General features: G+C 44.3%; 6 protein-coding genes across 9 annotated transcripts; 3 read left to right on the top strand and 3 right to left on the bottom strand.

The window, feature by feature from the left end:
• The first annotated feature begins 80 nt into the window (after positions 1-80).
• On the top strand, positions 81-12,204 carry LOC120450235 (glutamate decarboxylase). Of its 2 annotated transcripts, XM_039633114.2 has the most exons (9): positions 81-259; positions 353-453; positions 1,099-1,167; positions 3,546-3,782; positions 6,847-7,415; positions 7,513-7,580; positions 9,388-9,466; positions 10,365-10,709; positions 10,778-12,204. In XM_039633114.2, exons 3-9 carry the CDS (start codon positions 1,107-1,109, stop codon positions 10,949-10,951), a joined length of 1,533 nt encoding a protein of 510 aa, XP_039489048.1. In that variant the 5' UTR covers positions 81-259; positions 353-453; positions 1,099-1,106; the 3' UTR covers positions 10,952-12,204. The 2 variants fall into 2 exon arrangements, with proteins under 2 accessions (XP_039489048.1, XP_039489049.1); XM_039633115.1 differs by lacking the exon at positions 353-453 and having other exon boundaries at positions 123-259.
• Positions 12,205-12,344: 140 nt separating this feature from the next.
• On the top strand, positions 12,345-14,284 carry LOC120450238 (fumarylacetoacetase). The gene is made up of 4 exons (XM_039633119.2): positions 12,345-12,532; positions 12,915-13,132; positions 13,204-13,805; positions 13,866-14,284. Exons 1-4 carry the CDS (start codon positions 12,446-12,448, stop codon positions 14,210-14,212), a joined length of 1,254 nt encoding a protein of 417 aa, XP_039489053.1. The 5' UTR covers positions 12,345-12,445; the 3' UTR covers positions 14,213-14,284.
• A 399-nt stretch (positions 14,285-14,683) lies between these two features.
• Positions 14,684-22,082, top strand: LOC120450234 (bone morphogenetic protein receptor type-2). 2 transcript variants are annotated; one of them, XM_039633112.2, is made up of 6 exons: positions 14,684-14,968; positions 18,472-18,627; positions 18,695-18,919; positions 18,987-19,556; positions 19,620-20,443; positions 20,502-22,082. In XM_039633112.2, the coding sequence occupies exons 2-6, from the start codon at positions 18,576-18,578 to the stop codon at positions 21,540-21,542; spliced, it is 2,712 nt and encodes a 903-aa protein (XP_039489046.1). In that variant the 5' UTR covers positions 14,684-14,968; positions 18,472-18,575; the 3' UTR covers positions 21,543-22,082. The 2 variants fall into 2 exon arrangements, with proteins under 2 accessions (XP_039489046.1, XP_039489047.1); XM_039633113.2 differs by lacking the exon at positions 14,684-14,968 and adding an exon at positions 17,937-18,412.
• On the bottom strand, positions 16,183-17,033 carry LOC120450240 (suppressor protein SRP40). Its single transcript, XM_039633121.1, has 2 exons — positions 16,857-17,033; positions 16,183-16,792 (listed from the first exon to the last, which is right to left on the bottom strand). The coding sequence occupies exons 1-2, from the start codon at positions 16,866-16,868 to the stop codon at positions 16,283-16,285; spliced, it is 522 nt and encodes a 173-aa protein (XP_039489055.1). The 5' UTR covers positions 16,869-17,033; the 3' UTR covers positions 16,183-16,282.
• Positions 22,083-22,236: 154 nt separating the features above from the next.
• On the bottom strand, positions 22,237-24,574 carry LOC120450237 (cytochrome P450 302a1, mitochondrial). 2 transcript variants are annotated; one of them, XM_039633116.2, is made up of 4 exons: positions 23,964-24,574; positions 23,139-23,740; positions 22,879-23,076; positions 22,237-22,792 (listed from the first exon to the last, which is right to left on the bottom strand). In XM_039633116.2, exons 1-4 carry the CDS (start codon positions 24,511-24,513, stop codon positions 22,673-22,675), a joined length of 1,470 nt encoding a protein of 489 aa, XP_039489050.1. In that variant the 5' UTR covers positions 24,514-24,574; the 3' UTR covers positions 22,237-22,672. The 2 variants fall into 2 exon arrangements, with proteins under 2 accessions (XP_039489050.1, XP_039489051.1); XM_039633117.2 differs by lacking the exon at positions 22,879-23,076.
• Positions 24,575-24,938: 364 nt separating this feature from the next.
• On the bottom strand, positions 24,939-27,149 carry LOC120448511 (UDP-glycosyltransferase UGT5). Its single transcript, XM_039630546.1, has 4 exons — positions 26,296-27,149; positions 25,824-26,233; positions 25,647-25,759; positions 24,939-25,587 (listed from the first exon to the last, which is right to left on the bottom strand). The coding sequence occupies exons 1-4, from the start codon at positions 26,952-26,954 to the stop codon at positions 25,024-25,026; spliced, it is 1,746 nt and encodes a 581-aa protein (XP_039486480.1). The 5' UTR covers positions 26,955-27,149; the 3' UTR covers positions 24,939-25,023.
• Between the last annotated feature and the right edge of the window lie 28 nt (positions 27,150-27,177).

The following is a 27,177-nucleotide window of genomic DNA, read 5'->3' as shown; positions in this document are numbered from 1 at the left end:
AGCCATTTTTTGGATGCGAAAAGCTTCGTAGGCAACTCAGGCGGATGCTGCTGCTCATAGCTCCGCAGATCGTCAGCGAGTGTAGGCTGCTCAGTTCCCTAAGTTTCCCAACCAAAAGTGAAAGTTGCCCGATATACCTGAGAATATATATATATATAAATTGTATATCCAATAATACCCAAATCCGTTTGTTCAGTGAGTTGAAGCTCCGTTTCGCGAGTGATTTTCAGTGTTTTGTTGCTAGGAGAAAAGGAACTCTGTAAGTTGTCGTTGGTTTAGACCACAAGTAGTATATCGCAGCTCCATCTTAGAGATACATTTCGATACATTTCGTACTCGCACATTCCTTTAGCTATATCTATTCGAAAGCCACGTCGGTGATTCGTCGCCACCCGCAGACAGTCAACGTGAATTACCTAAAGCAGTATATCGACGATATCCGCAGGATTATCGGTAAGACTCCCAGACGAATTTGTTGCATAAGTTTCGCACTGTCCAAGGTTTTCGCCATTAATTGCAGCTGTCGCGCTGTCTGTATCTGTATCCCCATGTAAATCAAGCCTATATACATATATATTGTATATATGTAGTATATATACGTTCCGTCGCAGGAAATTGGCTTAACACTCACTGCGCAATAGCAGATGGCGCCAAAAGTGAAAAGGAGGGGTCCTCAAATCCGTGCACATATATATGGCATATACCAGATATTTACCTCCCACTTGGAGCTTGCCCTTCAGTTGTCCTTGTACAAACAGCCCCTCCTCGTTCTCCAAACTCCACTTCTACCCCCATTTTCCATTTTCCACTCTGTTTATTTACACGCCCATTGCATTTTCGCACCGTTTGTTTGTTTGTCTTGGTTATGCAATTTGCGTGTGTGGGCTGTTCGGAAAATGGCGCTTTTCGAAGAGCAAGGACTTATGTAACACCTGCACCGAGGACCTTCAGACCCTCGGACCCTCAGACTTTCGGTCGATTGCATAACATTGACTCACTTCATTTGGCCGAGCTCCATTTTTCCTTATCTTGCAGAGTCTGCACTTCGCAATGCCCCCTTAATAATTGCTCCCCGTTTTTCACTCTTTATCTTTGCAGAGGAGAAAATGTCGCTGAATCCCAACGGGTACAAACTGTCCGAGAGGACGGGCAAACTGACGGCATATGGTGAGTATCTTATTGAATAAGAATTAAATTAACATAAAGTTTCAATAAACCAGACGGTTTCGGGGATAAGAAATAAAGATGTAGAGGTTAGTTTTTAAACATCTTTTTGTATCGTGATTTTAGAGCTAAAGGTATTGTCGTTGCTTACGATTTATTGAATTGTTGAGTTTTTATAACTGGAAATAAAAAACAACTTAATTAAAAAGTTTATATGTCGTATTTCCCTCATCTTCATTATTAAAGTTTTATACAATAAGCTTGGCTCCTTGCAGTTTGTTTATTTCTTATCGAATAAGATATTCTTAGGTTTAAAGGGCTTTAGAAAGTATACTAGTAGAAATGGTTATATCATCGTTGATTAGTTTTAAAAATGTAATTTTTACAAGACTTCTAAATAATTTAATTAAATATAAGTCCTTTGGTGTAAAGAGCAAGAGACCATGGTCAAGTATCTATGGTATACTATTAGATAGTAAAGATCTAGCTTTTGGGAGTGCAACGGAGAACTTATGATAAAATCGACGGAATGTCCAATTTTTGATAGTATTTCCTTCCCCCTTGGTATACATTGTATCTGCAGGGAATGAGTAATTAATATTCAATCGAGTGGCTGCTTGTCGTAGCCATAAATTGCCAGAAAACAAGGGCTTAGAGCTATTTTTCGAGAGCAAGAATTTATTTTGGAATTGTGCAACTCCAACCTGTCACATTCCGGCACAAGAAACATATTTTGCGAGCATGTGAGTCCAGAGGCAGGGGGTGTGGTGCGATTACTTCGCCTTGGTAATAATCCTGGCAAACATTGGTCCTACGCATAACTGCACTCGAATCGCATCGCTTTTGGCTGGGCAAATAATAAACGAGTGTTAAACTGACACTGCCAGGAACAGGGAACAGAAAATGGGCAAACTGGGCAAACTGTTCAGGCTGGGCAACTGGCGAACAGGAGTCTGCTGTTTAAGGATATGGACAAGCGGTGGGCTGTCCAGGACACTCGTGTCCTTGATAAATGGCCCCGCACTGGCAGCTCCTTGTGTTTCGTGTGCGTTTGCTGCCTCTTGTGAAGCGTGAAACTGGCGACTGTTGCCCTGTAACAGATTTCTGCGCTCGACAAACACGCAACAAACAGACAGAACACAACTGAACTAAACAGAACAAAATAGAAACGAACAGGACAGAAAGTCAAAGAATCCACCACCATTCGATGTGTGTGCCACGAGGACCAGAAAGGTGGCAGGACTCTCCCCGAGGCGGCGGACGCGTGCCTCAGATTGAAAGGCCAACAAACATAAACCGTTTAGTCACAGGATATTGCTCACGCTCGATTCCAGGACTCTCGTGTGTGTGTGTGGCGGCTGTTCGTAATGCTTTCCAAGGACTCGCAGGATTCTGGGTGCAGAATTCGGGACAACGTCTGCCTTTGACACTGAGCACCCTGCGCACTGAAGCAGTCGTGCACATTAAATTTTATTTAACTTCTTGGCCGTAAAGTCGAGGAATTTTTCAAATTGCTACAATTTGTCGCACCACCTCCCCCTCCCCCTTCCCCGTCCTCGCAACGAAAATGGTAATCATGCGCAACGTTAAGTTTGCAATTGATTTCCAGCTGGCTTCTAATGGAGCTGCTCCCATTTGCTCGGTGGCTTAGTGGCCACTGCCGATGCTTAAACAAAAGCCCCAGTAATTAATTGCAGCCACCGCAGAAGGACGAAGGCAAGGACACTGACGTCGAGGATATGTACAACCCACAAGGGTGTTCTGCGCAAATCCTGCTAGTTTCAAAATAATCTTCGCTGATGTAGTGCATTTTAATCCCGGGCTAGCAGTAAAATTAAATAAAATTGCAATGTAAAAAGGACATGGAAATTACACTCTTAATAAATTAAAAAAAAAAAAATTGTCGTATATGGTTTACTTTATTTAGCAATGTTTATTGAATTAAATATAATTTACGCTAAGTAAATATATAATATAAATATGTTTAAAATGTATAATTTAAAATTAGCAAAGTAAGAATTCAAATTAATGAGTTGATAGCACAAAATAACATTTTCCAGTTTGGCTAAGATTTTTAATATGAAATCCTATGATCAATCCAACTTTTCTCAGTGAATGAATTGAAATGGTCCAAAAAATAATTGAAATCTCATCTCGCCCCGAGGATTTTCGACTTAACTTACCTTAAAGTCAGTCATCTCATTTTACGACTGCGCCAGCCCACAAATCATTGTAATAATAATAGCCATATATCACGATAAGAGAGGAAGACCATTTTTTCTGTCAGCAGCGGGGCACGCTTTTCATAAATACCGATAAGAAATGCTCATTCCGTTTTTTCCGCACCCTCTTTTTATGCCGTTGTGGTTTTTCGTATCCAGATCTCATGCCCACCACAGTGACCGCCGGACCGGAGACACGGGAGTTCCTGCTGAAGGTAATCGATGTGCTGCTGGACTTTGTGAAGGCCACCAACGACCGGAACGAGAAGGTCCTGGACTTCCACCATCCCGAGGACATGAAGCGTCTGCTCGATCTGGACGTTCCCGATCGCGCCCTGCCGCTGCAGCAGCTCATCGAGGACTGCGCCACCACACTGAAGTACCAGGTCAAGACGGGTAAGTCAAGGATCTAAACAAATACATACAATATATGGTTACAATATGGTTAGCTTGAATCGGAACTAAAAATGACGAATATTTTAAGGTGATCTAAGCTAGCTGACTTCCTTATCATCACCTTGTGAAGTTTGCTCAGTTGGGGATTAATCAAATTTGTCCCTGCTTAGCATATGCTTTTTGTCCGTGGAATATGATTTACTTTTTTAAGAAGGAGTGCAGGACGCGTGCCTCTGGACCTTGCGGTCGTATTAGGGCACAAAGTGTGCAGCCTTCTAGATAAGCACATTAGCATATTGATGGCACTCGGCGAGATACTCGTCCTGCCAACAGGAAACGGGGGGCAGGAAGCAGACAGCATCCCGCAGACAATGCCATTTTATGGCCCATTGAGCTGCGGCCCCGGCTTGTTTACACCTTTCAAAAACACTCGCCTCTGGGGTCCGTAGTCTGTAATCCCAATCCCAGTGGTTCAGATCCACTCAGCCATCAATCATAAATCGCGCAAAGGGTTCTTTGTGGGCGCGGCTTTAGCAGCCAAAAGTCATTCGCACGTTTCACTTTTAACTTTTTCATACCCACTAGTTGATGATGAAGGGGATATTGGGGAGGATTATACCATAAAATACTCTATAATAGTTATACATATTTAGTTTTTAACTTGGATCTTATATATCTATCTGTTATTCATGTCAAGAGGCAGTTTTACATCAGGTTTTGAAAGAAAATATAATATTAAAATATAAATAGACTATACTTTGTTGTATTCTTTAATAGCGAAATACAGAGATAATGAAAGCATGTAAAATATGATTTATCAAGTGAGGTCCTAATTAAATTTCAAAATTCTATGGTATCCTCAAGTCGATAGCTTGCGTTATAGTTTGCTCCAGCTTGTTTTGAATGTCCTTGCTGATTTGATTTCATTGAAAATTAATGCGAGAGGCAGTCGGTCCCCAGGCGAGCGGCGCTGTCTTTGTCCTTCGATGTTTGTGCAGTCCTCGCACGTGACCGCAATTGTGTTTGGAGTATCGATAATAAGCGTATTTACTCTAGCCACCCCACACCACCCACTCCAACCACACCACCCACTCCACCCCCCGTGTGGAAGTACCACCCCCCAACCGCCGGAAACTGCGGCCTTGTCTCGGAAGCAGGCGTCGCTTCCCTGATTTTCCTCGCAGGAAATGAGGCTGCTGCTGTTTAGCCGTCTGCTCCCATTTGGCTCGCCAAAAAATTGAATTAAAACTCTACGCAATCAAGGCTGCAACTGAATGAGCTCAGATTGCATGGGAAACTTTTTGGGAAAGCAAAAAGAAACGTAATTAGGATGCGTAGTTCTCATGGAATATGTTCAAGTTTTGGCCTAAGTTGGATATTAGTTTCTCGCTCATTACGTTTAGGAAGTGCGCTATTGTTAAAATAAAGTTTTAATGTAATAAGTTTCTAATAAAGGGTATTTAGACTCGCAATTAAAACTGCTGCTTAAAATAGTTGCTCACTTACAAAAAAGTGTTTTTAAATACAGCAGCCAATTTAGGTTTCTTCTAAAAAGATGGCACTGTCAATTATTTTGTCTGTGAGACAGCTTTTCTCCCTGCAGACCCGATAAGAGTCCCATTTATGATCCTTAATCTCACATAATGCGCGCCCTGTCAAACGGGCAACCTGATACGAAGGAAACGACTTCTCTTCCTTCTCTTCCGAGGACTCCATAAAAACGAGGGGAGCTTTAATCAAAATCCGTTGTTATTTTCTGACTCGCTGCATTCCTGATCCTTTGATGCGAATGAATGGCTGCCGGGGCGAGGGTGAATTCGCTCGATTCGAACTCGCAGGACTCGAGTCCTTCCAACGAGCATATCCTGGCCACATGCGCAAATTGAAATGTTTGGATGCCAACGCTCTGTCAGTTTACACATGGGGAAATTAATAAAAAAAAAACGTCACAAAAAACTGATAAATTGGGAAATCAGTAAGCTGGAAAAATATTATTTAAACTGTATGCTTAAGATTCTTTTTAAATTGAAACGCAAAGAATATGTTTGTTTTAATATTGAGTAAACATTTGATTACGTTTAATGTGTCCTTTTGGTCTGAAGTTTTTTTATCTTTACATCCATTGGGAAGATCGATTTTTTCCAAGTGCACATATTTTATTTCTGTGGGTGGATTTAGCCTTGTGGGCAATGGGATTTTAATCACACGACTTATGGCACTCAAGATGTGAACTGACAGACGCCGAAGGGTTCAAACCGGCATATAGAGGAGCAGAGCACAAATCCGGCAGTTGGACAGCTTCCTGATGGTGACTGAAAGCATTTTGTGATTCTTCGTGGGAGTTTTGCCCCACTCTCCACATATTTCACCCCAAAATCGAAGCTCGGCCAGTCGCAATTAGCTACAATAAATGAGCAATTTATAGAGCTCACAGGGAGTGGGGGCTTAAGGATTACAGGGCCAAACTTGTTGAGCCGGGGACACGGATTTCGAGCAGACTATTCGCTATTGATTCACCAGGACCTTGTACCGTCTGCCCTTGAACATATGCACTTCCGGCAGTCGATTCCTACGTACATTCTTCTTCCTTTCGGGGCCAGTCAGCCGTGTTTTGGCTCCGGCCTTTGTTTCACTTGCCACTGGCCTCGAATATATTTTTAATAAAACAAAAAACAGAAAACATTGGGTGGTTGGGTGGCTGATGGGGCGATGGGACGATGGAACGATGGGTGAAGGAGAGCACAGCTGCCAGGCACATCTGCTGTCAGCTTAGAATCACTCGGTTCTCCGGAGAAGCGAGAAAAGTCCCAGAGACTTGGAGAGACAGTCAGACAAGCGTGGCTAAATGGAAAGCATTTTCAGCTACATTAGGCAGGCACATACAAACTGTCAAAAGTATTACTCTCGAAAATATTAATTAAAGAATGGAATTCTCTATAAAATGGCGAACCTTGAAAATAAAGGAATAAATGCATATTTCAAGTTAATATGTATATTTATCATAGTTATTTGATTAAGTAAAGGGCTCTATTGATAGTCAACATTTTCTTTGATAATTTTTCAGGACATCCCCACTTCTTCAATCAGTTGTCCAATGGTCTGGACCTGATCTCCATGGCCGGAGAGTGGCTGACGGCCACGGCCAACACCAACATGTTCACCTATGAGATTGCGCCAGTTTTCATCCTGATGGAGAATGTGGTGCTGACCAAGATGCGTGAGATCATTGGCTGGTCGGGTGGCGATTCCATTTTGGCCCCCGGCGGTTCCATCTCCAATCTGTATGCCTTTCTGGCTGCGCGACACAAGATGTTCCCGAACTACAAGGAGCACGGCTCGGTGGGATTGCCGGGCACCCTGGTGATGTTCACCTCGGATCAGTGCCATTACTCGATCAAATCATGCGCTGCCGTTTGTGGACTGGGCACCGATCACTGCATTGTGGTGCCCTCGGATGAGCACGGCAAGATGATCACCTCGGAGCTGGAGCGACTGATCCTGGAGCGCAAGGCCAAGGGTGACATCCCATTCTTTGTGAACGCCACTGCCGGCACCACTGTGCTGGGAGCCTTCGATGATATCAACACGATTGCAGATATCTGCCAGAAGTACAACTGCTGGATGCACATCGATGTAAGTGAGAAATTTACAAGTAAATAATAAAGAAACATGATAAGTAGCAAGGATCGCAATTAATATATTTTATATTAATATTTAAATTATATTTCAGGCTGCTTGGGGCGGCGGATTGTTGATGTCGCGTAAGCATCGTCATCCCAGATTTACTGGTGTTGAGCGGTAAGTAAGAGTAGCTAAATGAAGCCATCCTTTATTCCTTCAAGTTCCAGTGAACTCCTCAGAAGTGCTTTAAAAACCCCTTATCTTTTGTCCCAAGCAATTGCAGTATCCATTCATCATCGTTCTTGACATGAACTTTGTGCCTTGGGCGCCCTCATCTTCCGGCGAGTGAAAACAGAAATTGAAATCTCTTCCCTGGTTTGGGTTAAATTTAAATCTAAATGCTCCCAAATGGCCCGCATCGCTCAGCTTTGCCGCCCCTTTTTTGAAGGTCGGCGGTTGGCAACGAGCTGAACATGTGGGAAAAATCTCAATTTGTCATTTAGTGCCTCCATCAGGTGTTCAGAGCTTACAGGGATTACAAGGCGAAAGCCGAGTGCATTTTGGCCCGAACAAACAAATGAACAAAGTGGATTTCCCCGGCTCCTTCTCCTTCTCTTTCTCCTTCCCCTTGCTAACCAATCCATCTAGCCCAGGGGGGTGTTTTGGATGGCCATGGGCATTACTTACACAACAATTACGCCAAACAATGAATGGGAGGGCAAGTCAGGAATAGGGATTCATCCACCCGGGCAAGGAATTTTTAATTTTAAAGTCGCAACCTGAAATGCACTTTACTCCATCTCCAACTCCAGTTGGAACTCCGTTTCCAACCCGAATCCATTTACTTCGGCAATCCATACAACATCTTTAATTCTACACAGACTTCGGGCAGCTTAGGCAAATGCGGCAAGTGCAGCTGTCGTGGAATCGACAGCTTGCGGTCAAGCAGCCGACTCCGCAAAACACTTTCAAATTGATTGCCATCGGCGGAGTAGGACTTAACCTCCACTTCCACTCCCATTCCCAATCCCACTTATATCCGTCCATCCATCACGCAGGCGAACGCCTTCAATTAGTTTGAATGGATCCTAAGGCCCGAATTGTTGTGGCATGCAAATCGAGGTCCTTAATTGAAAGGCTCTCAGTGCGAATTAATCATTAAAATGCCCATACAGCTGACAATTTGTGGCCTTCGGCGGCTTACGCAACTGATTAATGGTCCTTCGATGGCGGAGGCTCTTAAATCCGCTGAGTTTCAATTTGCGAACAAACTTAAAACAATCGAAAATCTCTTCTTAAAAGTTTAGCCTCACATGCCACCGCTCAATCAAAAACACATTACACAACACATTCAGTGTTTCGACTGAAGGATACTCCTTAAAGCTAAATGAAAAACCTTTTTAAATGTTCTTTTAAATTTACTTATATAAAATATATGAAATATTTGTATATACAAATTTATAACTTATATTATAGTATCATAATTATTTCTAATATCCTAACCCGTTAAACCGAATATATCCTTTGTTCTTTGGCAGCAGACTGCATAAAAAAGTGAAGCATACTTCCAGGCACTCCATAAGGATCATGTTTATAGACACCCACTCACTCACTCACTCACACTTGCAAGCCCATCCCACACACAGGCGCACTCTCAGCGCCCACATAACTGTAAATAGCTCCCACAGGGATGTTTAGCTGTCAATGTCAACCCTGCAGTGCCCACCGGGGGTTGTCCTCGCTCTTTTGAATTCAATTAAAGTGCTGCGGCCTGAAATTGCCACAATTTATGGCACTTGCCAGGACCTTCTGCATCCCTCCCCCAATTTTTGTTTTTTTTTTGTTGTAACTCTTGTCGAACAGCAGGGGGTGGGATTGGTGTCCTTGGGAGTGGGAAATTGTGCCGCAGTGCGGCAGCTTAGTGTTAATTGTTTGTAATTCGTAATTGAATGTCCATTTAACGCCGTGCCTTTGGCTCTTGCAGCGCCGATTCAGTCACCTGGAATCCCCACAAGCTCATGGGAGCTCTGCTCCAGTGCTCCACGATCCACTTCAAGGAGGATGTAAGTATATCATTTTAGAGATAATAATTTAAAGAAAAGCAATTTGTGTCACTGATAGAGAAATAAGCCATTTTTTAAATATGTTAGGTACTTAAACATTTATTTTTTTTAAACAGAAGTTTGGCTATATTTCAAGTTTTAGAAAGTTGTACTATCGTTTTAGCATAATGTAAACTTTCTGGAATTCGGATGGGATTTGTGGCTTAAGTTTATGCTACAAAAGTATGCAAAGAGGAATGAAACGCTTCATCCTTTACAGCTGTGACCTCACATATTTCGTATTTTATTGCCCAAAATCACTGAAATCATTGTTTGCAAAGTAATAAACGAATAATTGCTCTTTGAGTTGCAAATTAAAATTAAAGGCCAGCCTGTCGGAGGAGTCATTCCAATCCACCACCATTCCCATTCCCATTTCCACCGCCCCCGCCAAAAACTCAAACCAAGCGATACAAATTGGAGGCATAGCCCCAGCTCAACCCCATGCTTTAAATTCCATTTCCGACCAGCCCATTCCCCCGGCCGGTTCACCGAAAAATTCTTTCGGATGCACATCGAACAATGTTTGTGTAAAGAATTCCAATTGTACTCCGAACAATTCCTTGTTGTTTCGTTCCGTACCGTTCGTCCTGCCAAACCAGGAGCAAAATGGTAGCCAAGGGTAGTCGCCCTCGCACTCGCACACACACAATGCGTAATGAAATCTTTGACGAACCAAATGCGCCAAGTCACCCTGGCCTTTTTTACATGCCATGCAATATGTTACCATCGGTCACAGTTGCGTCTTTTGGCAGGCGGAATTTTAATTAAAATTTCAACTTGACTTATGAACGGACAGCGGCGTTACGAAGTAAGCGATTTCATCCCAAATCGATAACTCCGTACATCTTTCACACAGGGCCTGCTCATCAGCTGCAACCAGATGTCGGCGGAGTATCTCTTCATGACCGACAAGCAGTACGACATTAGCTACGACACCGGCGACAAGGTGATCCAGTGTGGTCGGCACAACGACATCTTCAAGCTGTGGCTCCAGTGGCGCGCCAAGGGCACCGAGGGCTTCGAGCAGCAGCAGGACCGCCTCATGGAGCTGGTCCAATACCAGCTGAAGCGCATCCGGGAGCAGTCCGACCGCTTCCACCTGATCCTCGAGCCGGAGTGCGTCAACGTCTCCTTCTGGTACGTGCCCAAGCGGCTGAGAGGAGTGCCACACGATGCCAAGAAGGAGGTGGAGCTGGGAAAGGTAAGATCTTCGTTATATAAAGTACAAGATAGTTAATAATGCTAAATGCTATTTAATTTTTCTTGCAGATCTGCCCCATCATCAAGGGCCGCATGATGCAGAAGGGAACACTGATGGTGGGCTACCAGCCCGACGACCGGCGGCCCAACTTCTTCCGCTCGATCATCTCGTCGGCGGCGGTCAACGAGGCGGATGTGGACTTTATGCTGGACGAGATCCATCGCCTGGGCGACGACTTGTAAGGGGTTTCAGTCTGGTTCGGTTCGGTTCGCTTCGGTTCGCTTCGGTTCGGTTCGTCTTCGATTGGTAATGGTAGATCGCACAACCAAGAAGTATCATTTAGGTAAAAGCATATCAGGAGACCGGCTGAAGAACCCAGAGATCCGGTAATCATCAGAGTTCAATGTTGAATGTACATTTGTTTGTATCTATAACGTGTTGCTAGATGTTCCTTTACGATTTCACATTCTGTTATCCGTTGACCGTTATGCGTTAAGCGTCGTTATCCGTTCGTCCCGGAGTTGGAAAAAAACAAAACAAAATACTATGTATAATCGAGGCGTTTTACTTTTACGTTCATTGGCAACTATATCTAAATCGATGGACGGAGAAGAGAATCCACAAGTAATATTTGAATATCTATATGTATACCGCAAATAACGATAGAATTCAGAGCATAGAAGCCACCGCTCCACACACGCACCACCAATTTGAAAAACAGTCCCAGTCCCACACTAAAGTAATATGATATAATGATATATACGATATAGAAACTGTTGGAACGCTATCTTAACATATCAGGAGAAGATGAAGAGCAGTCGAGGACCTTAGTTCAATTCGTTGATTTCACTTTGTTTGCAAATAGAGAATGTTTTCGTATATATTATATCAATGGCCATGCGTACCTTTATAAAAAACGAGATCGAAAGAGACCTGTGCTTGTTAATTGTATAGACAAAACCAAAGAGTGGGGATCTGAGTCTGGATCAGATCCCATTTAGTCCATGTATCGAACTGTGCTATATATAGAGACGTGAATACGTATAATCGAATTAGTTGGAGTTTAGTTTCCACAAAAACGGCTGACAAAAATATATATTGCCCGAAGTCAATTAAGCTCAATTACGAATGTTGGAAGATTCATATTTTAGTTAAGTTTTAATCAGTTAGTTGCTCCCGAATGGTTGGATTGGAAAGTCCCTATATTGAAATAACACAATCAGACATTACATTCGACCTGTGCGCTAAACTCGTTTGTCAATTCCGCAAAAGTAACAAATGGCATAATAATAAAATTATAGTACTTTAAAGCGTGTTATCTGAGTTTATCCCGGCATCACGCTCATCTTATGTATGTATAAATTAATGTATGTATATGTATTCGCAAAAATCCAAAATCAAAGCCACTACAAGAATTATTCCAACATCTATATAAATGCAAATGAATATATTATATATATGAATATATGGGTAAAATAAATAAAAGTAACCAAAGCGCACTTTCAAATTTCTCTTTATTATAATTATGTTGCTCTTTAGCTTTGGGGGCTTGGTTTTGCTAAGAGAACCGAGAGATCTTACGGTCTGGAGCACCCATATAAGGCGGATCGTGAATAGAAAACACCTCAGTTTTAATCTAGCTCACTCTGGCTCCGCACACGTTTTTTTCGCTTCTCTGTTTCAGTTTATTGATTCGCACCAATCTGCCCAAGTTTTCCACTTTAAGCGCTTTCAAGATGTCCCAGAGTTTTGTGCCAGTGCCAGCGGGCAGCGATTTTCCGCTGGAAAATCTACCCTACGCTGTCTTCTCAACCGAAAACAATGTGAGTGAGATATCATACTGAAATGAAAACCATTTTTGGAAAGAGATTTAAAAACAATGGTCTCGCTTCTTCACAAGAAAACGATAGTATAGTATTCCCTTAACTCATCACGTTTTTCGTGTAAGATTTTCAAGCTTTTCTCCAGTATAAGCAGTTTTCATGTGACTTTGGATCGTTCCACATGTTCTAGAAATCAAGTTGAGAACAGAAACCGCTTTGGGGCATAGCATTTGCATACATCATCCAAGACAAACTAGTTTGTTTACGAAAACAATATGCTAATCCAATCTTTAATAACCCAGCAACCACATTCTGATAAGGCCCCCCATATCATATCGTATGTGTATATCGTAAATGCTGTTTTTCTTTTTACCATCCACAGAAAGTTCAACGTATTTGTGTGGCAATTGGAGAACATGTCCTGGATCTAAAAGCTGTCTCGCAGTTGTATCCTGCCCAAGTTCAGAAAAGCCTGCAGGCCGAAACTTTGAATGAGCTTATGGGATTGGACTTTGAAGCCTGGGATGTGGTAAGGACCCAGACTCAAAAGCTTCTCTCTAAGGGTTCAGAACTGGATAACAATGTGGACTTGAAGGCGGTGTAAGTGGGATTTTATAATGTACTATTATATATACAGATATATTTATAATTTTTGTATTACCTTGTATCAGTTCCATTGTGCCTCAGTCTGAGATCAAGCTGCACCTGCCTGCCCAGATTGGTGACTACACGGACTTTTACTCATCCATCCACCATGCCACCAATGTGGGCATCATGTTCCGTGGACCGGACAATGCTCTGATGCCCAACTGGCGCCATCTGCCGGTGGGTTATCATGGTCGTGCCAGTTCTGTGGTGGTTTCCGGTACACCTATCCGTCGACCTCTTGGTCAAACCTTTCCCGATGGGGTGGAGAAGCCCGTCTTTGGGGCCTGCAAACTTTTGGATTTCGAACTAGAGATGGCTTTCTTTATCGGTGGTAAGGGCAATCAGCTGGGAGAACCCATTCGCGTGGATGAGGCCTGGAAAAATGTGTTCGGTTTCACGCTGATGAACGACTGGAGTGCCAGGGATATTCAGAAGTGGGAGTATGTGCCACTGGGCCCCTTCACCGCTAAGAATCTGGGAACCACCATCTCACCTTGGGTAGTGCCCACAGCTGCCCTGAAGCCGTTCCTCTTGGACAACTTTCCCCAGGAGCCGGAGGTGCTGCCCTATCTGCGCCAGAACATTCCCTTCAACTTTGATATTAACCTCGAGGTGTCTTTGAAACGTAAGATTAAAGATTAAATTAAAGGTTTTTAACGTTAATTCACCACATTCGCATTTTCAGCTGCCGATCAGAACGAATCGCTCATCTCAAAGTCGAACTTCAAGCACCTGTACTGGACTCCACTGCAGCAAATCGCACATCACACAGTCACCGGTTGCAATCTGCGTCCAGGTGATCTAATGGCATCCGGAACGATCTCTGGCGAGACACCAGACTCGTACGGATCACTTTTGGAGCTGTGCTGGAAGGGCACCAAAACCTTGGAGCTTCCTGGTGGCAAGACCAGGAAATTCCTGCAGGACTTTGACGAGGTCATCATCCGTGGCCACTGCGAGAAGAACGGCCTGCGAATTGGATTCGGGGAGTGTGTGGGTCAGGTGCTGCCTGCCCATCCCGTTCCGGAATAGGGCCACATATGGATTTATATTAATCCAACTGAGTAACTTTAGTAACTGAAATAAATTCTATTGAAAACGAGATTTTTAATGGCAATTCTTATCTTGTTACGCACATATCGATCAAACTATGAATGATTGAATAATAATTATAAGTCACATAAATTGTATAGAATAGTAATCATGTTTTATATGCTTATTTTTTTTGGATAAATGGCCATCGTGGCGTATACGTTATATTTTTATAAGTGCACAGTAATAAGCTCAACAAGTGCTCACCTCGCTCTCTTTTCTCTCTCTCCGTACCTCATTTAGCCATGCTCTCATTGGCTACTCCATTCTCGCTCCAATCGGTGGCTCCGCCATTCCACGCAGCTTCGTAAATACGCGCATGCCGCTTCTTCTTCGATTGCTGAGCGGTGAAGAGTGGTGAAGAGCGGTAAAGAGCAAAAGTGCGAGCAGAGCAGAGCGGAGCAGCAAACCGCATTCATTCCTTGAAAGTCGGCGGGCGAAGGTGGGCGCGCTGCGAAAAGTCAAACGGCAAAACGGCAGAAAGGCAAAAACGATCCGCCTATCGAGCAAACTTGTTTAAAGTGCCATAAAAAAAAGCCACAAAAAAGAGGAGAAATAAAACAAAAAGAAAAACTGCTGTGCAGAGCAGACGCGACTGGCGCCGGTGCCCCAATAAAGTTTTCGGCGAGTCCGCAATAAATAAGTAATACAACTTAAAGTGCAAGTGCAGTGCTGGAACAGCGCTCTGAATTAAGTGTAAGTGCTGCTCGCCAATTGGCGTTAAAAATAGTGCAGAATAGTGTAGAATAGTGCAAATGTTTTCCGCAAACAACGCTGGAAAATGCCTTGGAAAAATCAATTTTTTACTCCACTCTGCGCAAGTACACACACACACACGCACACACAAATACGCAGACTAGTGAAGGGCAGACGGCGGGGTGGACTGGGCCACCCATCCTGGCAGAAAACTCTGTCTGCTCCCAGTAGAAATGCACTGTCAGAAACAATTACAAGTTGATTACTTTTATTTTAGTAACAATTTGCAAAACCAATATGCATATAGGCATATGTTCTTGGAATGTAAATTAAACATTTGCTTTCAAGAATATATAGAGAATTTATCCATTTGTAGAATCAAAAGGGCCATTGAAATGATTCCTATTTTCGCTACGTGTTTAATTAACAAACAACACATTTGTTCACTGTGTGGAAAAGAGTCAACAAGAGACCTCCGAATCCATACCCATTCACATTCCCTTCACCATTGTTGTTCTCCATGTCCTCCGTCTGCATGCACTTTTGTGTTTTTGCATTGATTTTCCACATCGCTTTTTTTGCCGACTGTCGCCGCAGCTATGTCAAATGCATCTGCAGCACGAAGATGTATCCCGAATGACGAGGATGGTGCTGAGGATGGGATTGGGGATGGGATTGAGGATGGGGACATGGACAAATGCACATGCAGCACGCAAAAAGTTAATCAGGCCCCAAAGAACAAGAAAGCACACTGACAGCGAAGGGGAAAGTGAGATAAAATTAACTATTAACTTACATAAATTCTAGTGTTATAGTGGTTTTTCTTTCTTCGCAAAAACTTAATTAATTAAAGAAAATGTTTGTTTGCAATGCAATTTGAATGCAAGATAGCGTTCGGGCCACTGGGCACACCCCAACAAGTGTAGGGTATCGGGCAGTATTTGCAATTAACTGGCGCCGTCGGCTATCGTGCGAGAGCAGCCGGCGGGTACCGCCTCCTCGCCCGCGGGTGCTCCTCCGGCCCACTCCACTCCACGCCACGGCCACGGAGCACTTGGGGTACAGCGCCAGTAGAACCTGTTTTGGCGCGCCAGAGACGCCGCTCTTTTGCTTCTCGAGTTCCAATTCTCTTTAGGTGCGCATTTGCTGAGAGCGGAGAAAGGAGATGAAACCAGAAGCAGAAGCGAAATGGGAGAAAAGAGTGATGGCAGAAATAGAGTTCCTTTCAAATTATAATTACTCTATAAATTGTACATTATGAAATGCATGATACAGGAAAAATTATACCAAAATGGATTAGGAACAGTGGTCAATCTATTCGGAGCTGTCCTTATACTGTGCTTTATCGCGTTTACGCATTTTCCAAAGCTTCTTCTGGCGATATTCGAGATAGTCCAATGGTGATTTCGGGATCACTTTCGACTTGATGGCACTCAGTTGGGAGTTGATCATCGTGACCAAAAGTCCGATTGCTTTGACCACCGAGTCCTGATCGTTTGGATCCACCTCCAATAAGGCTTTTGGTATTTCTAGAGGTGGCGAATCCTGTGAAGAATCTGATGATGATGATGAGTCAGAGTCCTCGGATTGGGATGTGTCCTTGTCCCCCTCTTCCCCATCTAATTCTAGAGTTTGCGAATCCTGTGAAGAGTCTGATGATTTGTCAGATTCCTCGGATGGTGATGTCTCAGATTCCTCGTATTGTGATGAGTCATTGTCCTTGTCTGAACCATCAAAATTATCCTGCGACTCTTCTGATGAATCGGAATCCGTCTGCAAACTCTTCTTCGCCTCGGAATCCTTAGTGTCGTCCGAATTCTTATTCTGCGTGAAAAGTGGTAAATGAAAACTGAATGCATTCGGGACACAATTAATTAGTGATGATTACCATATTATTCATCTTTCACAAGATTTGACAAATAGTTTAGCACAATAACGAAGCCGAGAAAATTCACAGCAATCCAGAAAATAAAGTACGCGAACACAAACTGTCCGCTCATGACAATCAGTTTAGAATGAAGAATTTCTATGACATCTATTTGACAAGTAACTCTCAGACTTCTGGATAATACGACTTTGGCAACTCTGCCTGAGAAAAAATTGCTGAGTAATTCTATCAGCTGTTATTTTTTTGACAGTTCAACAATCTTTATCCAGAGTTGTCACCTTACTTTTTAATAAACCATGCCGCAATAATCTAGTATTAATTTGATGCACATAAACATTTAACATTTTTCTAGGGATTTTGTAAAGCTTAATGTTAAGCACAAATTAGTAATGGAAATTGAAATCAACGTAATACGCACATTGGCTTTCATTCTTCATTCATAGGAATTTGTTGAATTGAAAATGCTATAAATAATTGGCGTAGATAGCGAAACGCGATTTCATAATCGCATGATAAGTCAATACTGAACTTTCTGATAAAATGCTTATCTTGAATTTGAATTTCATGCCTCGTCACCCACAATTAACCCAAATGTCGCCGATGCAAATTTGTTACCAGCTTGGCATAAACACATTTTTATTTGCAAGATTCTACATACATATATGTATATATAAGACAAACTTACGTAGCTTATAATTGGAGCGTTATAAGTTTAAGCAGCCACATAATTAATGCCGTCAAAATTTCTAATCAGCATTCAAGGGGAAACGAGTGGGATGGAGTGTTTTCAAGAATGTGTACTTACCTTTCGTGGGTGTACGAGTTAATGGATGATAAGGGGGATAAATTAAAGTTAGCTCAGATAAATACTATATAAAGTCACAGTATTAATGGTACATATATATAAAGCCACAGTATTAATGGTACATATATATAAAGTCACAGTATTAATGGTACATATATATAAAGTCACAGTATTAATGGTACATATATATAAAGTCACAGTATTAATGGTACATATATATAAAGTCACAGTATTAATGGTACATATATATAAAGCCACAGTATTAATGGTACATATATATAAAGTCACAGTATTAATGGTACATATATATAAAGTCACAGTATTCAATGCGAAAGGTTTTTAAAGTGTATATGTCTGCTGCATTTGTGAATATTCCCAAGACGAGATGTTCTGCACTGCACTCGAACCTCAACTGAATGATTCCTATTCCGGCGGCGCCTGGTTCCAAATGGGTTCCAAAGTGCAACCGTTCCCTCGAGACTTTCACTGGGAGTGGGTGGGTGCACGTCGTTCCCCCATTTCGATTCCCCCAATCCCCACAATCTAGAGAGACTTCGCGATCGGTAGTGTTCGATTGTGGAGCTGTGTGAGCATTTGAGTATTTGGGTCTGGCCATTATCATCGGCGGCTGACTTGATATAGTCGCAGAGCTGGCGAATTGTCATCGTCGATTGATACGCAAACCGAATGTGAGATTTTTGTGGCGGGGAGCAGCGGTTGGAAAGGGTGCCCGTCTATTGATAATACTTGTGTACATGCTTTTTATTCAGAAAAGAAAGAATAGTATTTATAATCTTGTTGTTCTTTTAGCACCTTTTGGTTGTACAAAATGCCGTAACATTAGTCAGCAACCCAAAAGTCATAGCCATCCAGAGTAATTCATACTGAAGGTGGTTTCGAAAAGGATTCCAGACATGAATTGGGCTATCTACTTTTTGTTGGCCTTGATATCGCTGGGCAGAGCAAGTGAGTACCTTTAAGACTTGTTATCTATGGAATGTTTACGAATAGAATTTTTGTCTGTTTTAATTAGCACCGGTGCCCAATCGCCAGTATAGCTGCATGAGCTACCAGGAGGACGACAACTCATTCCACGATGATGACGGCGATCAGGACTCTAGTGGCGAAGTGCAGGAGCAGCAGGTGGAGTCCACTCCGATTCCCAGCGAGCCACATAGACGCACCTGTCCCGACGGCTACACTTTCTGCTTCACCATCTGGAACCAGACGGCCCATGGAGCTCGCGTTGTTAAGCAGGGTTAGTTCAACAAAGTGATTTCTGGTTTGACTTTGGCTCATAACTCATATTTAACTCATATACTTAGGTTGCTGGAAGGACAACACGGATCGCACTTCCATTTGCAGCCAGTCGGAATGCACCAGCTCGGCTCCCACTTCGAAGACCAGTTCTCTGTACTACTGTTGCTGCTCGGGAGGATTGTGCAATGCCCAGTATGCCGTGGTAGAGCCAGCACCTCTGGAACTGGGCTCCAATGAGGGAAGGACGGCGATCACCAATAGGGCGACAGAGAAACAGCACCAGTCCTTCTTGGCCAGTACAATGCTGGGCCTTGCCGGTGGACTCACAGCACTCACCATCGGCATCATCCTGGCGGTTCAATACTGCCGTGGGGCCAAGGAGAAGCCGGAACCGGAGGAGTCGCCTCTGGCGCCATCGGGTCCCGGCTACAGTTCCAATCTCCGGAATGTGGACAACATGAACTTGATCGGTATGCTTGGTAGCGGCAAGTATGGAACTGTGATGAAGGGGCTGCTCCACGATCAGGAGGTGGCGGTTAAGATCTATCCCGAGGAGCACCATCAGTACTATGTGAACGAGAGGAACATCTACGCCTTGCCCTTGATGGAGTGTCCCGCGCTGCTGAGCTATTTTGGTAAGTGTACCTTGGTAGTTTCCCAAACTATATGCATTACATGTCCTTAATTCCACTTTACAGGCTACGATGAACGTTGCACCATGGACGGTCGGATGGAGTATCAACTGGTACTATCGCTGGCTCCGCTCGGTTGCCTCCAGGATTGGTTGATAGCCAACACCCTGACCTTCAGCGAATGCTGTGGAATGCTGCGATCCATCACGCGAGGAATCTCGCACCTGCACACGGAACTCCGTCTGGGGGATCAGCACAAGCCCTGTGTTGCCCATCGGGATATCAACACGAGGAACGTGTTGGTACAAGCAGATCTCAGCTGTTGCATCGCGGATTTCGGTTTTGCACTCAAGGTGTTTGGCTCCAAGTACGAGTACAAGGGCGAGGTGGCCATGGCGGAAACGAAGAGCATCAATGAAGTGGGCACCCTGCGCTACATGGCCCCAGAATTACTGGAAGGAGCTGTGAATCTGCGAGACTGCGAAACGTCGCTAAAGCAAATGGATGTCTATGCCCTGGGTCTGGTGCTATGGGAAGTGGCCACCCGTTGCGCGGATTTCTATGCACCTGGACAAGCAACACCTCCTTACAAAGCTCCCTATGAGCAGGAGGTGGGCTCCCATCCCAGCTTCGATCAAATGCAGGCGTTGGTGGTGCGGCACAAGGCGCGTCCCTTATTTCCCACTGGATGGGGTGGAGGAGCAGCAGCCAAAGTGGTGCGCGATACTTGCGAGGACTGTTGGGATCATGATGCGGATGCTAGGCTGACCTCCTTGTGTGCCGAGGAGCGCATGCAGGAGATGTCGACTTTGAGGCCACGAGCACAAGCTCAACCGGCCAGTCCACTGCTGAATACCAACAATCTGGTGGCCAGTCCAACTGCGGAACAGGTAAGAGCCTTAATCGAGAGTATGCCAATAGTTATTCAATATATGAATGATTTTCCAGGGAATAAATACTATAACCACGACGACAACGGCGGCTGCAGTGCACCATCAGATGAGCTCGGACACCACGGGACTTATACAGCCACCTCCCAATCAGCAGTTACCTCTAGCTGCCTTGGAACGGGAGAAGAATCACCTGAGCTACCCGCAACAGCAATTGCAACCGTATCAGGGCAGGAATCCCTGCCAGGAACGCAATCTGGCACCTCTGACAATGCGAACTCCTCCGGTTCTCGTGGAGCGCAGCAAGAAGCACAGTTTCCAGACACAGCCGCAGGAGAACTCATTGTCCTGCTTGGAGCATGATGTGAGTGTTGAGGAGCTGATAGCCAGTCATCATCACCAGCAGCAGAAGAACACGATTGTCAGCGCAGGTGGCAATGCCAATTCCTGCCTGGGTCAGGGATTTCCCAAGCAGCAGAACACGGATCAAAAACTGCGGGGATGGCATGGAGTAAGAGCCCTGATCCACAAGAAGCTGTTCCGCAAGGAGCACGCCGAGGAGCTGTGCCGCCAGTTGCAGTTGGGCGAGGAGAAGTCCAATCTGGTGACGGCTCTACGTCGACCGAACAACCTGGATCTAAGTCCTCGCCTCGATAAGCCTCCGCCGGTTCAACTGAGGAGTGCAGAGCAACGGTCTGGAACTCCGGCTCACATTGTGCCCCGCTCGCTGTCCAGCAGCCTGATCAAGCACATCAACGGGAGCACCAACAATAACTCCATCCAGAGTCATGGTAGCGAACTGCAGACCCTCACCCGTCCCGCATCGAAGCGAAGACCAGGTCACCTGCGCACCAACTCCCTGATGGCCACCACTGGTCAGGGTCCTGCGACGGAGCAGCAGATGCGTCGTCAGCACAGTCTGGAGGTATTCCGTGAGGTCTTCAGCGGCCGGGGGAGCAGCGAGCGGTTGAGGGATCCCAGCGAGCGGGTCAAGACGCCGGGAGATGTGCCACCATCCGTGCGGAAAGCCAGGGCCAGCAAGACACTGAGTCTGTACGACGATCGGATGATGGACTCTTCGCTGCTGAACATCCTCTAGCATGAGGAGGTTCTGCTGCTGGAACTATAAACTGATCGAATGCAGCAGAACATCAATCCACACCCATATCTCATCCTTCATCGAACACATATTCAACGAAAGCCATAGAGCAGAAGACTTGAATCGCTTCCTGGAAAAGTCTTCTCACAAATCAGAAGGATTACGGATCTTTGGTTTTCTACTCAAAATTCTCTTCGATTTCAAATCAAAAAGTTAACATTATTATTTATCAGAAAATATAGGTATTGTCACCAACATCACAGATCATTATTTCTAAATTCGGTTGGATTGATGATTTGAAATCGAAAGAATTTTGTGAAATTGAAAACACAAAACAGGTCCTAGAAACAATTATTTTTCGAGCATAGTAGAAAGACAGTATGTGTATATCTGAATGTATTTTTTCACCAATCATCCTAGCGTGTAGTGCGGCAAACAACCAAAGTCCTTATAGGTTAGATCAGACTAGAATCGTACGAGTATCAGTATATAGCAGCATATAGCCTACATACCACAACTCACATATATTTTTGACTTGATCTTGGACGAGAGCGAAACAGGTAGTAGTCTATATAGTTTGTATATGTGCGGTTTTCACTCGAGTTGAGCTTAAGGCAAGAAGGGTGTACTGAAAGTAGGGGATTGGACGGACCACTTTTATAGAGCCATATATAGAAACGAACTGCATTACGAGTATATATTTAAACTAAACATTGTACTGGAATATGTATTTAGTCAAGCATAATTACACACTAAAGCCCCCGGAAATGGGTTGTCAAGCCGAAAACATGTATACAAAAAGGAAAAAGCACAAAATACTCGAGGAAAATATGTATCTGGTTAACAAAATAAGCAATCTTCTGTGGAATGACAACCCACACGCCCTATGTTCGAGTATTTGGCAACCCTATCTAGTATACCCCTTTGGAAGAATTTTCGATGAATGCCTTTTTGTCGTTCTCTTTAGTACTTAGACCAAAACACCCGCAGCCTTTCAATCACATTAAATGCAAGTCTAGTTATATATAATTTACACTAATTATAATTATGAACTAATTTAAAATAATTAATAAACGAATTATTTAAAAGTGAAGCAAGTCTGGTATATCAGTCGTAATACAGTCACATACTTATTCCCTACGCAATCGCAGATCGATCAGCACTGGAGCATCGGGTTTATTTATCAACAGGGTCTTGACATCCATCTCATCGTCGGTACCGCTCCAAACCAATTCGTATTCACGCAACAGCTGAAAATGCAAATCGATTCCATGGAATAAACAAATTGCCATTATTTGGGAGACCGCAAAGTGCTGATCTGTTTCCGTTGGCTCACCCTGAGAAGCAGAATGTGCATATTCTGCTCCGCCAAACGGCGGGCGATGCAGGCCCGCATTCCGTGTCCAAAGGGGAGGACCAGGTAGGGATTCAGGGCACTGCGGTGCTGGAGCCAGCGATCTGGTTGGAAGCGCAGGGGTTGCTGAAAGTGCTGCTCCAGGCGGCAGGCTACCATGTTCTGGGTCACCACGGTGGTCTGGCCAGGAATTACACCATTTAAAAGAATTATTATTTTTATATTTGTATATATGCACTTACACCCTTGGGCACAAAGTAGCCACTGAAGATGGCATCCTGGTTAAGAATCCTGCCCACGCCCACGGCAATGGGATTCAAGCGAAGTGATTCCTTGAGCACAGCCCTCGTATAGGTGATATCAGTTCGCAAGGCATCCATGGAGAGCTCATCCTTGGTACACGGAAGCACCCTCTTGGCTTCCTCGTGCAGCTTCTGCTGCACCTCCGGATTTCGAGCTATGTGGTAGAGCAGGAATGCCGAGGCATACGAGGTGGTATCGATGCCAGCCAGGAGTAAATCTGCAGCAGTGCCCACCACATCACTGCGATCAAGTTCTGGATTCCTTATGTACGCCGAGATCAGTGAAGATCCCACTGAACCATTCCTCACATTCTCCTCCACTAACTCCAGGGCCACTGCCTCCATGTAGGATTGGGCCTGGCTGAGTTTTCGAAAGCTGGGTGTGTCCAGGAATCGCCACAGTTGGAGGCCCTGATCTGTGGGCAGGATGCAGCTATTGGTGGTCTCAGCTGCATCCATCAGGCGAGTGGATCGGGATTCAGGAGCTTGTTCCTGGGGAGAAAAGGACTGCAGACGAGCTCCAAAGGTAAGCAGACAGGTTACTGAAAAAGAAAGTAAGTAAGTAAGTGAAGTAAGTTCAGAAACTATCTTATCCTAGATCTTACAATATTTATTGTTCTTCTACTTTGGGTAAAGAAATAGCAATGATCTAGTAAAGGTGTTCTTAAGATAAACTTTGTTTATGAAATTCAAATGTTCCTTTCTCCATTTGAGACTCAAATACTTGATACAATGTTTAATTTATTTTTCGAGTCATCTACTCACATTCCAAATTCAGTCTGGTGAGCTTGGGCAGCATATCAATGGCACCACCATCGCTAGATTCTTGCAGAAATCCAAGGAACTCCTTGGTCACTCCATCCACTTGGCGAACAAAGTTCCGCACACTCTTTGGAGCACTCAGCTCCTTCTGCACCTGGGCACGTATACGCCACCATTCCGGACCATTGGTGGGCAGCAAACCTGTGGTTTTGTAGACTTCCGGTCTGTTCTTGCGATATTGGGCCAGTGCCAGGTGACTTCTTCGCTGCGGACAGTCCCGCTCGTTGAGCAGTGAAGCTATGTCCTTGGGATCGTACAACCAGACGATGTCCTGTCCGGGAACTATAGTTTCCCGCACAATTGCGCCATACTTCTCATACTTATCCTGGCCGGCTTGGTGCAATCTTAGCCAGGAGTAGCATCCGATTCCGGGCAGGTAGTTGTATAGATTACCCATACCAAAGGGTCCTCGTGGTCCTGGAATCGCCTGATACGGCTTGGCAAAGGTGCACTGCCTCGAAGTGCAGCTAATCTTCAACAGTTTGGTCAGCATTTTTCGTCGATTTTCTGGTCTTTTCGCGGCAAATTCTCGAAATACACTGAAGACTACGTGGGTCTGAGGGTTTTATTGCCGGCTCAGCATTTCGGAAAAAGGCATAAAATGAAGTTGTGCCTACCTGTGGTGAATCTACCTACCTGAGTGTGACTTTTCTAGGTATTTCTACTCTTAACTTAAGAGAATCAAAGTGAGAAAATAATGTGGCCTTAAAGAATAATATACTTTCGGGCTGTAAATTAGACAGATTTTGTCAAAAATAAAAATGTAAAAAGTTACCTTAGCTTTACCTCAAGTTTGATTTGCATTTTAATTGAGATTTCTCCAAATATGACATTTTACCAAACACATCATTGTATTTAAACATAAAATATGTAGGTCAAAATCCCTGAAATGGGCTTACCCAAATTAACGAATAGATGTTGTGGAGATAGTTACAATTATTTATGGGCAGTCTTTTTTGATCTATTATGGTACATGAAAATACACAAAATATGAAGCTAGCATTTAGTCTTCTTTCTTCACCTCGAGTGGCTTTTCTTCCACTGCAAGGAGTTGCTCCTCTCCCTCAAGAATCTCATCATTTAGATCTTCAAATAACTCGGTGGTTTCTAGTTTGAGAGTTGTATTCATTGGTGTGGAGTTCGTCGAGCTCTTTTTTGACTTCTTGCGTTTGGGTACTTCTTTCTCGGAAGAAAGCTTAGCTTTGGATCTCGCATTGTATAGGACGCGGACCAAGTTGCCCACAGTTACCAGCGCAGCCAGGAGAATTATGAGAGGCACTGACAGGACATCTAGGGAATTGGCCACGAAGAAATTTTGGGCTAAAGCCTCGGTTTGTGCGAAATATTTAAATAATCGTGGCTCGGCGATGAGCTGTTCCGCATGCCATACGGCCAATTCTAGAGGGGATTGCGGACGAGTCCGGAACTTTAACTGGGCCTGGTAGAGGGCACTTGTGAAACGCTTTTCATCGAGGATTCGCTTAAGGGCACCCGACAGGGAATATTGGTCAAGTTCCTTGGCCTGAAGCACCACTCCCAAGTTGCGTTCCATTACACGTTGGGCATTCTGCAGGATCAAGTTTAATATGACTTAAGACTATTATTCGAAAAATTAGAAGTACTCACATTAAATTCCTCCAGTTTAAGGGGTATTACAATGACGGGCACTGCATTGTGAATCGCCTCCTGGAGACTGAAACTATCTGCATGATTCAGGAACCCCTTGACGTACTGCATAGCTGATAGTCATAAGCAAAAGTATGTTTCTTAACCTTATCAAGACGTCAATGCCTACAAACCTACCCAAAATATCTTGCTGTAGTGATTGATCCACATGGAGCGTCAAAAGATTTGGTTTCTCATCAGGCAACTGCTGCAGTTGCTCCACATTCCAAATAAAGCCACAACTGGGATTGGCTTGAATCATGGTATCCATGGCCTTTAGTCCCTGGCCATTCATATACTCGATATAGGGCATATTGATGTAAACGATGCCATCACGGAACTTCTCTGTGAATTCTTGTATATACCTAGGCAGAGGACTGGTCTTGTTCTTGATGTGGAGACCACCCACCTCGATGACTCCGGGCGGAAGATTCTGAACATAATCCAAGGTTGGATGGGTATTCAACAGCACTAATTGTAGAGTGGGGAAACCATTTTCCGTCTTCATGTGGTTATTAATAACCGGACGTATGATAACTAAGTGGATCCTAGAGATAGGGATAATTGAATATGAATACTGGAAATAGTAGTAGATGATTATCGAACTCACAGTGACTCTGAAAAGTACATGATGTGGTTGTGAAGCCGATTCCAGAAGCCCATATTCTTCGGAACTTGGCTAATGTAGTGCGGTATTCTGGCCGCATTTATAGTGTTTTCCGCTTGGAGCAGGGCCATAAGGTCCGGGGTGAGCTTACCAGCACTCAAGCCCAGAACTGGCTTGGAACGCCAGCCGCTAACCGTATCCATGAGGCACTCAATGCCCTGGGTGACATCCGTAATGATCAGATCAAAGCCCGTGCTCAGGTGGGCGTTCAGCTCGGGTAACTTGCTGCTCATGGAATCCGAGAAGAGGACAGAACGGCAGCTGCCCAAGAGAACCTCATACCACACCAGCAGCTGCTTGAGGGTAACCATATTCTTGTACTCCCGCGGCTCCTCAAGGAGGAAGTGCTTCTTCATCACATCGTATTCGTTGTGCAGATGGTAGTACAGTAGACCGTCCACTTGCTTCTTTGGCTCCGGATTGGGCGCCGAACTGATGACCAGTAGGGTGTGACCTTTGGCCAGTAGGGCGTCGAAAAGGGACTGTGACCAGCCGGGATTGTTGTGATTGGCCGTGCTCACCAAGCACAGGATATTGGCGGCCTGCAGGGAGCAAAAGCTACCCAAAAGCACGAACACCGGCAGTAGATACAAGGCCCTCATTGCTTCAATTACTTTGCACTACTGAGTCACCTTTGTGGGTTGTTTGGCTGGCGACGCCCGATAAGATTCACCGGGTAATGTGTTTGTCGCGCTGATAAGGTTTCACTCGGATTTGTTTTCCCTCGATATCAGTGTGATTATGGGAAAAAGAAACCGAACATTCACAACGAACTGAAGTTTTGGGCCTGGACTTACTCAGATGAGAATTTATTTCGTTTAATCA

The sequence above is a fragment of the Drosophila santomea genome, chromosome 3L (genome assembly GCF_016746245.2).
Source record: "Drosophila santomea strain STO CAGO 1482 chromosome 3L, Prin_Dsan_1.1, whole genome shotgun sequence".
Lineage (NCBI taxonomy): Eukaryota > Metazoa > Arthropoda > Insecta > Diptera > Drosophilidae > Drosophila > Drosophila santomea.
This window is presented reverse-complemented; position numbering and strand designations above follow the sequence as displayed.

Coding starts and splice junctions, on each gene's coding strand:
- LOC120450235 (XM_039633114.2), top strand. CDS start 1,107: ATGTCGCTGAATCCCAACGGGTACAAACTGTCCGAGAGGACGGGCAAA. Junction 1,168..3,545: donor GGGCAAACTGACGGCATATG/GTGAGTATCTTA, acceptor TTTCGTATCCAG/ATCTCATGCCCACCACAGTG. Junction 10,710..10,777: donor AGGAGGTGGAGCTGGGAAAG/GTAAGATCTTCG, acceptor TTTTTCTTGCAG/ATCTGCCCCATCATCAAGGG.
- LOC120450238 (XM_039633119.2), top strand. CDS start 12,446: ATGTCCCAGAGTTTTGTGCCAGTGCCAGCGGGCAGCGATTTTCCGCTG. Junction 12,533..12,914: donor TCTTCTCAACCGAAAACAAT/GTGAGTGAGATA, acceptor TACCATCCACAG/AAAGTTCAACGTATTTGTGT. Junction 13,806..13,865: donor CCTCGAGGTGTCTTTGAAAC/GTAAGATTAAAG, acceptor TCGCATTTTCAG/CTGCCGATCAGAACGAATCG.
- LOC120450234 (XM_039633112.2), top strand. CDS start 18,576: ATGAATTGGGCTATCTACTTTTTGTTGGCCTTGATATCGCTGGGCAGA. Junction 19,557..19,619: donor CGCGCTGCTGAGCTATTTTG/GTAAGTGTACCT, acceptor TCCACTTTACAG/GCTACGATGAACGTTGCACC. Junction 20,444..20,501: donor CCAGTCCAACTGCGGAACAG/GTAAGAGCCTTA, acceptor ATGATTTTCCAG/GGAATAAATACTATAACCAC.
- LOC120450237 (XM_039633116.2), bottom strand. CDS start 24,513: ATGCTGACCAAACTGTTGAAGATTAGCTGCACTTCGAGGCAGTGCACC. Junction 23,741..23,963: donor CACCAGACTGAATTTGGAAT/GTGAGTAGATGA, acceptor TTTCTTTTTCAG/TAACCTGTCTGCTTACCTTT. Junction 22,793..22,878: donor TGCACATTCTGCTTCTCAGG/GTGAGCCAACGG, acceptor TTGCATTTTCAG/CTGTTGCGTGAATACGAATT.
- LOC120448511 (XM_039630546.1), bottom strand. CDS start 26,954: ATGAGGGCCTTGTATCTACTGCCGGTGTTCGTGCTTTTGGGTAGCTTT. Junction 26,234..26,295: donor ATGTACTTTTCAGAGTCACT/GTGAGTTCGATA, acceptor CCCTATCTCTAG/GATCCACTTAGTTATCATAC. Junction 25,760..25,823: donor ACTACAGCAAGATATTTTGG/GTAGGTTTGTAG, acceptor TATGACTATCAG/CTATGCAGTACGTCAAGGGG.